Source organism: Macrobrachium rosenbergii, chromosome 39 (genome assembly GCF_040412425.1).
Source record: "Macrobrachium rosenbergii isolate ZJJX-2024 chromosome 39, ASM4041242v1, whole genome shotgun sequence".
Taxonomy (NCBI): Eukaryota; Metazoa; Arthropoda; class Malacostraca; order Decapoda; family Palaemonidae; genus Macrobrachium; species Macrobrachium rosenbergii.
This window is the reverse complement of record NC_089779.1, coordinates 21,832,823-21,847,822: the sequence shown is the minus strand read 5'-3', so window position 1 is coordinate 21,847,822 and position 15,000 is coordinate 21,832,823. Positions and strand designations below refer to the sequence as shown.

At 37.5% G+C, this 15,000-nt stretch overlaps 1 protein-coding gene across 1 annotated transcript in view; it reads right to left on the bottom strand.

The window, feature by feature from the left end:
- LOC136825821 (tachykinin-like peptides receptor 86C) overlaps positions 1-15,000 on the bottom strand; it is a 229,338-nt gene that overhangs the window by 60,271 nt on the left and 154,067 nt on the right. Inside the window, exon 6 of the mRNA XM_067082777.1 lies at positions 7,200-7,350. Within this exon, the coding sequence (XP_066938878.1) occupies positions 7,200-7,350 (151 nt within the window). The remainder of the gene's footprint in view (positions 1-7,199; positions 7,351-15,000) is intronic.

Genomic DNA, 15,000 nt, shown 5'->3' with positions numbered 1-15,000 from the left:
TTCTGAAGGCAGAGTCCTTCGAACAATGAACCCCATGGTGTCATCAAGCTTCAAGGGAGGGATTATTAAGTGAGTGTGTGTGCATACGTGCACTCTCTAGTGTGTATATTATAAAGGAACCACACAATGGCTATTCACTTCGATTTACGGCTGGTGTGACTGCTCTTTGAGCTGTGTTAGTGAATAAGAACAGCCACTGTGAGGAACAGTTTCCATGAGCCATAGAATGTGAGTAAGATAACTCATTAACACATATCTTTTTCAGATATTATGTGGAATACCCATTTTACGTTGCAGTGAAACCTATCTGTTCTCCATTATGCATTTTTCCGTTTTGTTCTCCATTATGCATTTTTCTGTTTTAAGTGTCTTATTTTTTTTATATCCACCATTTCAGGTTTTAATATGTGCTGTTTCTTTCAACAGGAATTCTAGTTGAGTCCTGTGAGGATGAATTTTTTGGAAATGGTGTTCTTTTAACATACTATATGACATTTATTTTGGTCTAGAATAATCATGACCTTTTTATTTTGTTTGGTGACCAGGGTGTTAGCCACTAGTATTGGTTGGTCTAGAATCATTAATTCAATTGACTGAGTCCGAGTTTCCTCTAGTTATGAATTCCATTTTTATGGGGTGTAAGACACTCCATTTCATGACCGTAGCTTTTGCTGAAATACTTTCGCTAAATTTGCAAATAAATTCTAGTTTTGTATTTCGACATTTGATTCCAGTAGACCTTTGATTGAGGATAGATACAGTGAGAGAAGTCAACAAGAGAGAAAGAATGTGCTGATCCAATGCTGGCCATTGCTACCGGAGAAATATATATATAAGAAATGCATTGTTCTTAAAACAGATATATAAATATATTATATATATACCATGTTTCTATATATATATATATATATATATATATTATAAATGTTACTATCACTGCCCAAGGATATTTTAAAAATTTCATAGAGATAAGATTCTGCTTGAATAGGATGATTATATCAAAATTGGGGGAGAAATATTACTAACTTAGAAGGGGGAAACCTTTTTGTTGTGGTTTCAAAATATCGAAGTCAGGTAGTATGATTTAGTAATACATTCCAAAGTTAAAATTCGCTCAATTAAATGTTAAAGAAATGTTTTAAATATAAGCTTTTATAATGCTGGTTCTTAATTGTTTTTACAAAAAATAACAAAACTCCCTCCTGAGACTGGTCATTTTCCTGGCCTGAGGGCGTTTCCACAAACAACATCCAAAAATGGGATGAGAGGATAGCAGTTAGCGCTCGAACTCACTCAGAGTTCAAGACCCCTGACCTGGGTTTTGTCCCGAATCTCAGACCATATCTTTTGACATCAATACCCAATGAAAATTCTCACAACTCAAAACTGGACTAAACAGCACTGCTTCACTTGATAACTGAAGACACAGTGGAACATCTAATGACTTTTCAAAAGTATAGATGTTTGCTGGATTGCCCACAAAGTCTGAAATTATTGCAAATCTGAGTACCAGTATACTATTTCTCTCACTAAATCACTCAAATTAAGATATAACATAATTCATCTATCAAAGATAAATCCTTGTTGATAACAAGTTATTACTAAAATGTGTGTTAGTAAATCATAAATCGGAGTTTATTGATGAAATAATCTTTGCTCAGTGACATAAATTAATCAATGCTCCATTGTGAAACTATCATAAAATAGTCTTCTTTTAACATGCACGAATCCCCATCTGGAAAAGTTATTTTCAGGGGCCTGTTATCTTGTCCTCTTGTTTCTGGCTTTAGAAGACAGACCGTAGCAACGATCGGCAAGCCCTGCCTGTCAGCTGTTTCCAAGATAGAACTGTGTATTCTACCAGTCACCAGCTCCCTTTTCCCAGCTGTGTAAATATTTCATTTCTTTCGAAACCGGTAACGTGTGAGGTTGTCTTAATTTTTTTTGCATTTGCCTTGCTGGATTGCTTACTAATCAGGAATTATCCCCTGCAACTGGAAATAAAGCAATTTAATGTAACTGCCTCTCTGACCCTCCTTTTGTTTTAGATATAACTCTGAGGTAAGTCCTTTATGTGTTTCATTTTATTACATATTTTTTCTGGGCAAACCGGCTTGGCCATCGAGGCTCTAAAATCATAAAATATTTATTTAATTTTTCCATAGTCTGCCAAATATGTAACAAAATGTATGTAGGAGGGAATATATATTTAAATGATATATATATATATATATATATATATATATATATATATATATATATATATATATATATATTATTTTCAAGCGGAATATGGAACAACATGTATATATATACACATATATATATAAAGGGTGATATATATATATATATATATATATATATATATATATATATATATATATATATATATATAGATATATACTGGGTGTTTCAAAATCAGAGCCCCCGCTTGTACAGAACAAATGGAAAGTTATTAAGTTTTCTGGAGGAACCTATCTCCAAGTACTTTTCTTTTAAGTTTCTATTAAGCTATTTTTCATTCTACATTTCTTGTATTTTCAGACTGAGGTTCAGTGATTAGATACAGCCAGGCTAACGACTCAAAGAAAATCGGATGGATTGAAGAATCAGGGCTATAACCTTTAGAGAAAGCCAGGAAGAAGGATATTGGCAAAACCTTCATTTCACGTTCCTGCATGGCTAAATACATTAAAAGAGATGAAATTTGTTAAAAGAAACTGGAACAAAACCCATATGACTGTCAGTGCGAAAAGATTTCTGAATCTTGAAGGCTTGAAGTCCTTTCTTACAGGGGTCAAAAAGACCACATCATAGTTGAGGCAGTGGGTAGACCAAGAAAGTCTTTACGTAAATTGGCACAACTAGAAACAAAAAAAAAATGAAGATGTGTTATAGTGCTGTATATCGTGAGTTGAAAAAATTTGGTATCAAGCCATTTCATGTTATCAGCAAGCCCAACATCACTCAGCAACAGAGATCAGACCAAATGGTTTTGTGGTTCATTTCTTAAAGATTGGGATGAAGCGTCGACTTTCTCATGTTGCCCCATCATTGAACGGCATTTACAGTCAGGGAAGCCAAATCATAAAAATGACATCATTTGGGCTGCAAAGTTGGATGATATCAGCATTAATGACGTCAATTCTCGCCAGGTTGTGAAATTTCCTGGATATTTGGGGGATTTTTCTCTGTTTTCAAAAGCCAAACGTTGTTAATGTGGATCATCAAAGTAAAAGGACAGTCATGGAATGGGAATACTTCAGAGAAACTGAGCTTACTGGTGTAGTATTTCCTTTCCTCAAAGATCCTGAAAATGTGTTATCTGTTGAAGAGGTCACATTTTTGCATGATAAGAGCACCATGTTTCAAGGCTCTTCAGACACAGCGCTGTGAAACAATGGTATCATTTTGATTCTCGTCAAGTGAATTTCCAGGCAGCTATATATGACCTTGATGGAGTGACATTAAAACATTGGTAGTATCTTAAAGGATCATGTTGATATGCGTACACAGCCAACTATGATGGTTTACCACGCCTTGCACTGATACTCATTTGCGCGTGCTCAGAAATGGAGTTTGCGTCTCAGCTTTTTATGTTTTAGAATTGCCGAAATCATCCCCCCAGAATGCAGGCTGGTAATCAGGCAGATGGTAACCACACAAAATATTAAATACTCAGAGAGAAACTTAAATAAATAGCTTTTCTTAGAATTACTTTTGTTTTTGTCCATATCAATTTTAGTTTACTCTGTAGAAGGGATCTAATTTCTGAAAAACCTAGTAAATATATATATATTATATATATATATATATATATATATATATATATATATATATATATATATATATATATATTATATCTTCTTTTTCTTTTAACGTGCTTTTATTCCCATTTTTGTATGGGGATGACTCGATGAAAAAATTGAAGGACTTTTGATTTGGCTTTATTCATACCTGTGGTCTCTGATCATCTGCCCTGCCTGAAACCGCTAGACCCCGAGAGTCTTTTCAGCCTTAACTACATCATACATCCCCTTTCTTCCCAGCAGCTGAGCTAATTGAACCTATAGAGACAATGACGTGTCAGATGTTTGTTATGTTTTTTTTGCTCTTCTAAGATGTTGTAGGGCTTTGTTTTGTGTGTGTATTTAGTCTGTAACATCCATTTGCTTTTTAATTACAAACCTATCCGTTTCCATTACATATATAATCCCATTGCCTGACACGGATAGCAAAGTGTCTCAGATCTCTGATCAGTTACTGCAGTCCTTGAACACTTTTAAGAATTTCTCACCATTTTTCGTCAGTCTGCTGCAATGCAAGCAATTGAACTCAATACCTTTAATCTTTTGTGATTTGCATTCAACATCCACATTTCAGTTCTATAGATATAAAGTTTATATATACAATCCCAAATGATTAATGTATATTATATAACTTAGATTTATTATGTATGGAACAGTATATATATACTTGTTTCTATAGTTTTATCTATGATTTAAGAAATTCATTTTGTATAGAATAGTATAAGGCCTTGTTTCTGAACTATATCTATGATTTAAGAAATAGTAAAGGTAAAAAAATCAGGACGCCATTCAATATTTGCTCTCCTCAAAGTTTCGGAAGATATAATAACCAAATGATTTGGTTTCCCTCAATATACAGGTAATGGATATATAGATCAGTGGTATTTGTACAGTTGAAGGAATGTTCCTAAGTTATCGCTATCACCCTGATTCTGAATGCATCTTCAAAGCCCCTTTAACCGCTGGTTGGAGTAAGATTTAATCAGTCGGATCTAAAATAATCTCCTTTTAACAGGTTCATCGTATGTTTTTTGCTTGGTCATTGCTGTTGATAACATCAACTTTTGAAACAATTCCTGCTGTAAATGATACGTGACATATTCCAGTCTATTCGATGATTCTGATTATCTATGTGGCTGAAAATGGCTGGGCTCTGTTTTCCATGTCTTAATGTACATTTGTTTTCTAGTAATATCTGTATGATTATATATTACTATATATATATATTTATTTTACAATCGACTTCTGTATATATTATATATATTTGCATAAATACCGATGATCTGTATATATCTATAATGCATATATATATATATTGGGAGATAACAGTTGTTTATATATATATATAATATATATATATATATATATATATATATATTTTATATATATACTATATTATATATATTTCTGTTATATATATTTATATATATATATATATATATATATATATATATATATATATATATATATATATATATATATATATATATATATATATGTATATATATATATATATATATATATATATATATATATATATATATATATATAAATATATATAGAAGTGAATATTAAATGCCTTTGTGGAAAGCTCTAAGGCTAAACTTATGGGTTTTGTTAAGAGCTGATATTTACACTCTAAAATAAAAAATGAATAATGATAAATAAAGGAAAATTTTATTTATCAAAAATTTTGATTTTACAAATCAACAGTTTTGTATTTAATCGTAAACGAAGAAGTAATATATATATATATATATCTGGATTTTAGATATAATATTATATATATATAATAAAATATATATATATATATACAAATATATATATATATAAACTATATATATATAAACATATATAAAAATATATATTAAATAAGAGATTTTTACTTATCAAAAAAAAAATTTTACGAATCAACATGATTTAATCGAAACACGAAGTAATATATAAGGTAATCAAATATAATATATATATATATATATGATATATATATGAATATATATATATATAATATATATATATATAACTAATCACGGATTACTTCAAAGATGGGTGACAAGATTAAATCAAAAATGTAAAATGCGAAATCAACATTTTGACTATAAAATAATTATTTATTAGCAAAACACTAGTTAAGAGGAATATCAGTTCTTAACAAAATACCAGTTTAATGACTTATTCCTTTCATAAAGCATTTAATCTTTACTCTATAAATCACAATTCCTATAGTTCATAATCAATAACAAACTTTACACGAATCCACGACAGAAATTCCGAAGAACAGGTTATTTGTCCCTTGTTTCATTCCGAGTTTTGATCCCATTAATTAAACCCCTCTCGACATCTGCAGATGAGGTAAAGGAGGAATAATAACATTTACCTTATTTCTGCAATCATCGAAATCATATCGTCTCTTACCTCTCAGGAAACTTCATAATGGTGGCCCTCAGTATGTTACTCATACTGATGATTATTTCTGCGACGGTTTGGATAATTGATCTATGACAGTGTTTACTAAATTCGATGTGACTGACTACTTACAAGGCGAACCCATCTAATGAAACGAGAGGTAATGCACTGAGAGCCTGTTGTTATTAACAGACTCAAAGAGCAACTAAAATTCTTGTGGGTACAGCCTATTTTGCAAGAAAATAAAATTGGTTAATCGCAACTTTCCTCTTCGATGTACCTTACAGTTTGAAGCCCATATCAAGCCCAAAATCACTCACTTTCCTTAGTTGATATCCACAATATTTTTCTCTTTCTATAACAAAATGGAGTCACCTTCCCTTATTTCCTATATTTGCTCCGTGAATGTACTACCTAAAGCTAATCCAGGGATATCACTACAGTAAAAATAAGGAGACTCTATCTGATGAAAATACCTGAACTTAGATCTGAAAAACTAGTTGCAGTGCAAGCCATTTTAAACAATCGGGTTCTCCGCTAGGTTTAGTCTCACAACTGCGCACACGGTATAAAACTATTTTTTGTAGATGAGTAGTACAGTATGTTGATCATATTGCCAGTAACTGAAACGTTGACCGATGTAGTATGAATTAGTCTCGGGTCGCATATATTTCATTATACAGAAATAATTGAATATCAGCGTGATTAGTTCACGAGTATTCAATTAAGAAACTATAGGCTTACTTATACAGAAAAAAAAAAAAACAGAACATAAATGTACTCTTTGTGCAGTCTTTACTAAATTCATATATTGTTACAGTGAATATTTTATACCTACATTCCAAAACAGTGGCAGTAAACAAATTGATATTTTTCTCTTTAACATCAGCGATACGACATGATTCGCTGTCGGTCATTGCTGACAGGAAAAGTTAATTTATCGCAACATAAGAAAGCAGGTTAGAGCAGCAAAGTCATACTCACTCGACGCTTGGATCTGATGCTGTTGATCTGTCTCTCTGACATTTCTCCAATCGTTCTGCTCCCCCAGAGCTCGCGCCCTATCAGGAAGTAACACGCCACCATCACCAGCATCGGCAATAAGTACGTCGTGATGAAGAAAACGATATTATAACTGAAACAAAAGAGGATCGAAAGTTATTTATGGGAAAAAAATACGGACAAAAACAATACTGCAGCTAACTGAGAAGAAATTCGAGGGATAAATATATGTTTTGACCTTAGATTTTTTCGGTTTTCTCATGCTTCATGGTGATATTTTGATGGATATGGTAATTGGTTAAGTATGCATAGATTCTAACAAGTTCTTTGAAATACCGTAACTGGGAAAAAACATGAAATATTTTCAGAATAATATCTCTGAGAATCGTAACCAGAACAAAAGTGTTAGAGCATTTACTGCATGTTTATACATAAGAAACATACAAAACAATATTGTGAGCGAAACAAATGGAAGTCAAAATTGATTTCCTATTTATAAGTAAAAAAGGAAACAAATCAATTCTATAACTGAGTCTTTAAGCAATTTTGTCCTTATAACTGAATATCTGGACAAAAAAAGACATTACAAATGATGGTAAAGAAGTCGAGAATCCAAATCTTATTCCTATTAGTGCAGCAGATAATTGCATATTTCATAAGAATCGTTCAGATAGTGAAACAAGCATGAAATTTTGCACAAGTGCTCTTTAAAGTTCCCTCTATCAGAAAAGGGCGCTGGCCACGCAAAAAATTTAATATGGCGGCCAAATTCCAAGATGGCGGCCAGTATCGACAGATTTTGGCTAATTTTTCACTAGAATGGCATGTATTTGCTTCTAGCAATATGGTAAAGCTCTTCCATACTATTTCTTGTGAATATTATGTTTCTGTAGCTTCCCAGTACAGTTTACCTTTAAATATGGGGGCTATATGGCTGCCAAGAAAAGGTAGAAACAATAATTATAATGAGAAATAATGCCCGTTCAACAATTATCGTTTTAAGCATGGATCTTGGTTTCTGTGGTTTTAGATCCTAATGAGGCCATCTCTTTCGAATAACTCATCAATTTTGAAGGAAAATTAATAAATGTAAAAGAGTGTATGTCTGCACACAACCAGGGCACATTGGTGACATCACTGCTGTGTAACTCAGCATGGGGTTCAGTGCCAGCTAATCCAGCTTTACTAATCCTGTAGTCTTAGACTAGTAGTTGTAGTATAGTTTAGTTTAGTGTCCCAAATGCTTTCTAACAGCCCCAGACCAGCTATAGTTAGATAGCCGCACCTGAATAGACAGGATGTGCCAGCGCGGGAGAGCCGAGCCAAGGGTATGGGGGCTGTACATGATGGTTCATGTACTTACCCGGATGGTGTACAGATCACACGGGACTTAAATGGCACTGGATGAATGATCGGGCTAGGTGTAGGGAGACCGAACCTAGTTGAATCCCATACAGGAATGTGTGCTTTGTTTAAGGTGGTAAAAGGATAACCCCTCGGCCTTAATCAAAAGTGAAATCATGGCAGAATGTGATGCCAATCCAATATTGAGCAGTAGAAAAACAAACTGGAGTTTGTGTTGTCTTTGTCAGAAGGACAAAGAGGTGAGCACTTGACATCACCTCCAAGTCATCATGTCCTAGACCATGATGGGTACACAATGCTGGCAAGGAACATTCCCATGTTCAGTGAAATTAATGAAATGCCACTGATAATGGATCCAGCAAGGCTGGATGAAGGTGATGGCATAGAGGCCACTCTCAGGAAAAATGCAGCAAAATACCATGTGAACTGTCGCTTGTTGTTTAACAACACTAAACTGGACCGTGCAAGAAAGCGACAATCCAATGACCAGACCAGCAACACTGAGACTAGTCGTGCAAAACTGCGCCGAACCAGTCATGACAATGAAGTTTGCATTTTCTGTGAGAAAGTGGCACCTGCATCTGATCTCAGACAGGCTAGTACTAAGGGCCTTGACTTGAAATTGCGTGAATGTGCAGAGATACTTAGTGATGGCAAGCTCCTTGCTAAGTTGACTGGTGGGGATGTCATTGCACAGGAGTTTAAGTATCACCATGCCTGTCTTTGTGCCCTCTACAACAGAAAAAGGTCCTACCTGAGGAGCCTTGAGAAAGACCAAGGTAGCACTGAGTCAGAATCAGATGTGTATCCACTAGTTCTGTCAGAACTGATGACATACATTGTTGAAAACAACCTTTGTTCAGATGATCCAGTCACATTTCGGCTGGCAGATATTTGCCACCTCTACCAACAACGTCTGGAACAATTAGGTGTAGAGTCACCAAGTGTAAATTCCACGAGACTCAAAGACAAACTTCTGGCAGAAATTCCAGAACTTGAGGCTCATAAATCTGGCAGAGATGTATTACTTGCATTTCAAAAGGATGTGGGAAAAGCACTTGCTCAATCATCTGATCTTTCAGAGGCAGTTATCATTGCTAAAGCAGCAAATATTCTCAGAAAGTCTATACTTGATCATCAGTCACGGTTTGATGGCACATTTTCTGAGGCTTGTGTACGAAATTCTGTGCCTCCTCTCCTGCTCCAGTTTGTAGGGATGGTTGAGCATGGGGCTGACATCAAGTCACAGTTACGATTTGGAGCATCAAAGTCAGACCAGGCCATTGCACAGCTCATGCAGTTCAACTGCTACTCCCGATACAAAGAGGAGCAACAACTCATAGACACTCCAAAGACAGAGAAACACCATTCCCAGTCTACATGGGACTCTCAGTCTATGCCAAAACCAGGAAGAGAAACCTGGTTGAAATGCTACATCAGTATGGCCTCAGTATCTCTTATGACAGAGTACTGGAGGTCTCTGCACAGTTAGGAGATGCCACAGTTAGCAAATATGTGGAGGAGGGTGTGGTCTGTCCCCAGTACTGCGAAAAGGGTTGTTCACCACTGCAGTGATGGACAACATCGACCACAACCCATCTGCAACTACTGCCACTACCTCCTTCCATGGAACTAGCATCTCCATATTTCAGCACCCCACCAAGGAGAACACTGGACAGGAAAGACAGCAACTAAAGTTTGCACCTGAGAAAGTGAGGTCGGTGCCTGAATTGCCGGACACATTCACAAACATCTCACCAGCTTCCTTTCAAACAAAGAACCCTGTGCCACCAAACACTGCAATACCAAAGCCACCCACAGATATCTTGGGGCCACAGCTTGCACTGGAGTATCAGTGGCTAGACAAGGTCATAGTCACCCAGGAAATAGATGATGCAGTGAATCTGACGTGGTCAGCTCATCACGCTTCAATGAAGAGAAGCCCAGAATTTGAAGTAACCATAACTTCATTGCTTCCTCTCCTGCGTGATCAGGCTCATTCTGTTGCTACGATCAAACACGTGATGCAGAAAGTGCAGGATGTCACTGATTTTCTGAACCCTGGCCAGATACCCATAATCACAGCTGATCAGCCAATCTATGCCGTAGCAAAGCAGGTGCAGTGGCAGTGGCCTGATCAGTATGGCGAAGACAAGTATCTGGTAATGTTTGGTGGTCTGCACATTGAGATGGCAGCAATGACATCTCTTGGTACTCTTCTTCATGGCAGTGGTTGGACAGGAGCTCTGGTGGAGGCAGGAGTTGCTTCATCTGGAACTGCAGAATCCTTCCTGTCAGCTGCAAGTGTAACCAGGACACGGCAGATGCACCAGGTTACAGCCTCTAGTTTGTACAAACTCCTGAGGACAGCATACACTGACTACTGTGCTGAGAAAGCAAACAACAATGAGCAGGCATTAGAGTTTGAGGAGTGGTGTGACCTTCGAAGACAGCAGAGTCCACAGTTCCACTTCTGGCACATGGTGTTGTCTATGGAACTTGTGATATTCCTACTGATCAGGTCCTTCCGTGAGGCCAATTTTGTCCTCTACTGCCAGGCATTGCATGAGCTGATACCCTACTTCTTTTCCAACAATAATACAAACTATGCTCGTTGGCTGCCTATTCACCTCAGGGACATGCTTACCCTAGAGAGTTCACACCCAGAGTTGCACAAGGAGTTCAAGGCTGGCAACTTTGTTGTGCACAAGACCAGTCGCCAGTTCTCAGCAATGGCTCTTGACCAAGCTCATGAGCAGACCAATGCCTTTATAAAGGCTGATGGCGGAGCCATTGGGCTGACTGAAGATCCGTCAGCACTCAGAAGATGGATGGTGGCTGGCCCAGAGATCATCCGCTTGGTGTCTGCATACGAAACAGAGGTTCAAAGTAAGGAGTCTAATGAGCAGACAACACACCATGAACAAACACCTCATGCGCAGAAGACATTCTTGGAGAGAGTCAGCAAGCTGTCATTGGCTTTGCAACACTTGGGAAGTCCTTTTCAGGAAGAGAGCCAGGATCTGTATTCCATTGACAACAAAGACATTGCCCACCCCAGCTCAGCAGAACTTCTACAGACACACCTTGACAGAGGCCGCACTAAATTTCAGAAGTTTTCAGACTCTTTGGCAAACAATGCAGTCTCCTTCTATGAGCCGATAAAGAAGAACAGAACTGACTTCTTCAGGCAAGAAGCTGCTCCTGTAGAACAGTCAAAGCAGAAACTTCTGAAGGAGGATTGCCAGCTTTTCTCAAAGCTATTTATATCCTGTCAGAGCCGTGAATGTGATCTGCAGGAATTCTTCCAGCACGAGAATCAAACATTCCCAGCTTCCCTTAGTGAGGGTGGTAGGCTGTACACATGTCAGAAGTCTCAGCTGACCTCGGTCCTGAGAGTCATGTTACAATAGAAGACAAAGAACCAAAGACTGATGTCCTCATTGTAGATGGATCAGCTTTGGTCCATGCCTTGCCACCAAAGAAAGGAAAGACCTTTGAGGGCTATGCACTTTGCGACTTCTTGCCTGTGATACAATCCTATAGCAGCAAGTACACATCATCACATCTTGTATTTGATGTATACAATACATCCAGCCTCAAAGCTGAGACCAGGCTCCAACGTGGTCAAGGAGGAAGGCGCAAGGTGACAGACAAGAACACAATTCCATCCAACTGGCGCAATTTCCTAAGACACGATGCCAACAAGACAGAGTTGTTCCAGTTCCTGGCAGACAAAGTTGCCCAGATGTCTGCCACAAATGTTGTCATTGCCACGAAAGGGTCTGCTGTCCTCAGCACTCATGAGGCTAGTCTTCAGGGACTGGAAAAGTGCTCTCATGAGGAAGCTGACACCCGCATCTTTCTCCATGCCAAATATGCCACAGAACATGGAGCCAAGACCATCACGGTTAAAGCAAATGACACAGATGTTCTTGTCGTTGCAGTCAGTGCTTTCTCCACTCTCCACAATCTAGGGCTAGAGAAGCTATGGGTGGCATTTGGCCAAGGCCAGAGCCTGCGCTGGATTGCTGTGCATGACCTGTGCAACTCTCTGGGCCAGGAGAAGGTGAATGGCATGCTCTTCTTCCATGCGTTCACAGGCTGTGATACAGTGTCAGCCTTCCGGAGCAAGGGCAAGAAGACCGCCTGGCAGACATGGAACATCTTTCCAGAGGCCTCCACTGTGTTCTCCAAACTGAGTCACTACCCTCTCAGAGTGGAAGAGAGTGACCTGAAGGTCCTGGAGAGGTTTGTCATACTTATGTATGAAAGATCCAGCACTGCTGGCACTGTGGATGAGGCTAGACTTGATATGTTTGCCAGAAAACAAAGGGCATATGAGGCCATTCCACCAACCAGGGAGCTCTCCTCCAACACACCAAGCGTGCTGCGTACCAGGCTGGTTGTGTGTGGGGCAGGCCACCCAGTGTCAGCCACAGCCAGAGAACCCTGCTGAGTGGGGATGGCAAAAGTCTGGTGAAGCATGGCAAGTCCTCTGGACAACCAACTCGCCCTTAGCCAAGAGTTGCCAACAGCTTACCAAATGTGGATGCAAAGCAGGCTGTCGGGAAAGGTGCAAGTGCTACAAGCTGGGTCTTCCCTGCACAGCTCTGTGCACTTGCAAATGTGAAGTCTAGATAAATATTGCCTCTCTTCAGTAGATAATCTAGCTTGAGCATCCAACGTGTCATGCTATGCCTACCTTCTTATCCTCGAATTTTTCAAAGGTGTAGGTTGAGAGACCTATACATAGATTGGTTGCGTTTAGTCCGTATTTCTCTTCTTTTCTTTTTATGGTTACAGTCTTAGACACAATGTTGTATGTGACCATACCATTACTATTTCAGTTGAAAATAGCATATTAGTTAAACTGTCTGATCACATGAATATACCATTAAATAAAAACAGTTGGTCTCTATGTCTGCTAGCGCTGTGGATAGAAAAAAAACTTTTATGGCAACCATTTTGTACGCCATCTTGGTTACAATTCATTTAGTAAGGGTTTTCAATAAAATGTGTGGTATGGAACATTTTTATAACCTAAAAGTCGAGGTTTAAAAAAAAAAAAACTGGCATATTCCATCCAATAGATGCTCCCAAACCAGTGAATCTCAACATAGATGGCGGCCATTTTGAAAAATAGCCGCCATCTTGGATTTTCAGGTGGCCAGCGCCCTTTTCTAAGAGAGCGTAGTCTTAGGAATGTTTGTGCCAAATTTCATGCTTGTTTCACTATCTGAACGATTTTTACAGCAATCTGCTGCACTATATGCACGAAACATAGACAAGACCTGTGAATAAGATTAATTTCGGGATTTATAAAATATTCATTAAAAGTTAAACAAAAACACAAAACATTACTAATTCATACACAATTTCACTCACACGTATTTATAGCACTGAGTTTGAGGCAGTGAGGAAGAGAGTTAGTATAATGTGGCTGACTTTTATAGGCGTTTCAAAGAAACGGTTCGGAATTTTATGCACTTTTGTTATGGTTGATATTCACTGCAACGTGTGAAAACAGCGTGTAACGCATAAAAAGACAAGCACGTGAAATATACATTGATGGAACATGTAAATTTTATCAATTAGAGATGTGCGCTTTACTTTTCTTGCAGCAGAAATGAAATGTATTAAAGGGAGATTGTTTCTGTTCTGTAAAATCATTGCTCCCTTATATTGCTATCGGCAGAAAAATTCGTCTGTATAATCCTCAGACATCATGTGAATGATAGAACTATTTGAGGACTAATTAATATCAAACAGCAACAATTCCTTCTGCAACAATTCTTAGTAACCACGAAGACTCTCGTAGTCTCAAAACATGGCAAGCATTCACATAATATTCATTTCTGAAAGTGACACGCAGCTTTTCAAACAAGAACGATGTGAAACCGATCAAAGCCCGCTGGGAAACGCCTGGCCGTAAACTTGTTTCGTTGGGAAATCGTCGGGTTTGATGCCTGGTTTTCATAACTGAATATAATTTTTTTTTTGTCACGGGTCTATTTATATTGAAAAAAGGGGCGAATTTAAAAAGGTAACCATATCCATGGCCTTGCAAGTCATTAGTGTTCATGGATTTCCGTACATCAAATGTCATTTAGGAAATAAAGGTATGCATAGCAATTATGCAATAATGATTCACTGAAGAGAAAGATGACAGCGAATTTTCCCTCGTATAATACTTGCACGAGGAATGAGTGAAGAACACTTCAATGAAAGCTAATAGAAAACTATTTCATTATTACGAAGAAAATAACATGATTTTAAGAATGAAAATTTCAGTATTCGTGCTGTTGTTCAGGGGAATGATTATTAGTTGTTTCAGTTTTTAATAAATCATTAAACAAAGGCTTTTTTTCCCATCATCTTTGATTACGTTGATATGTTTTCTCTCGGCATTTCATCA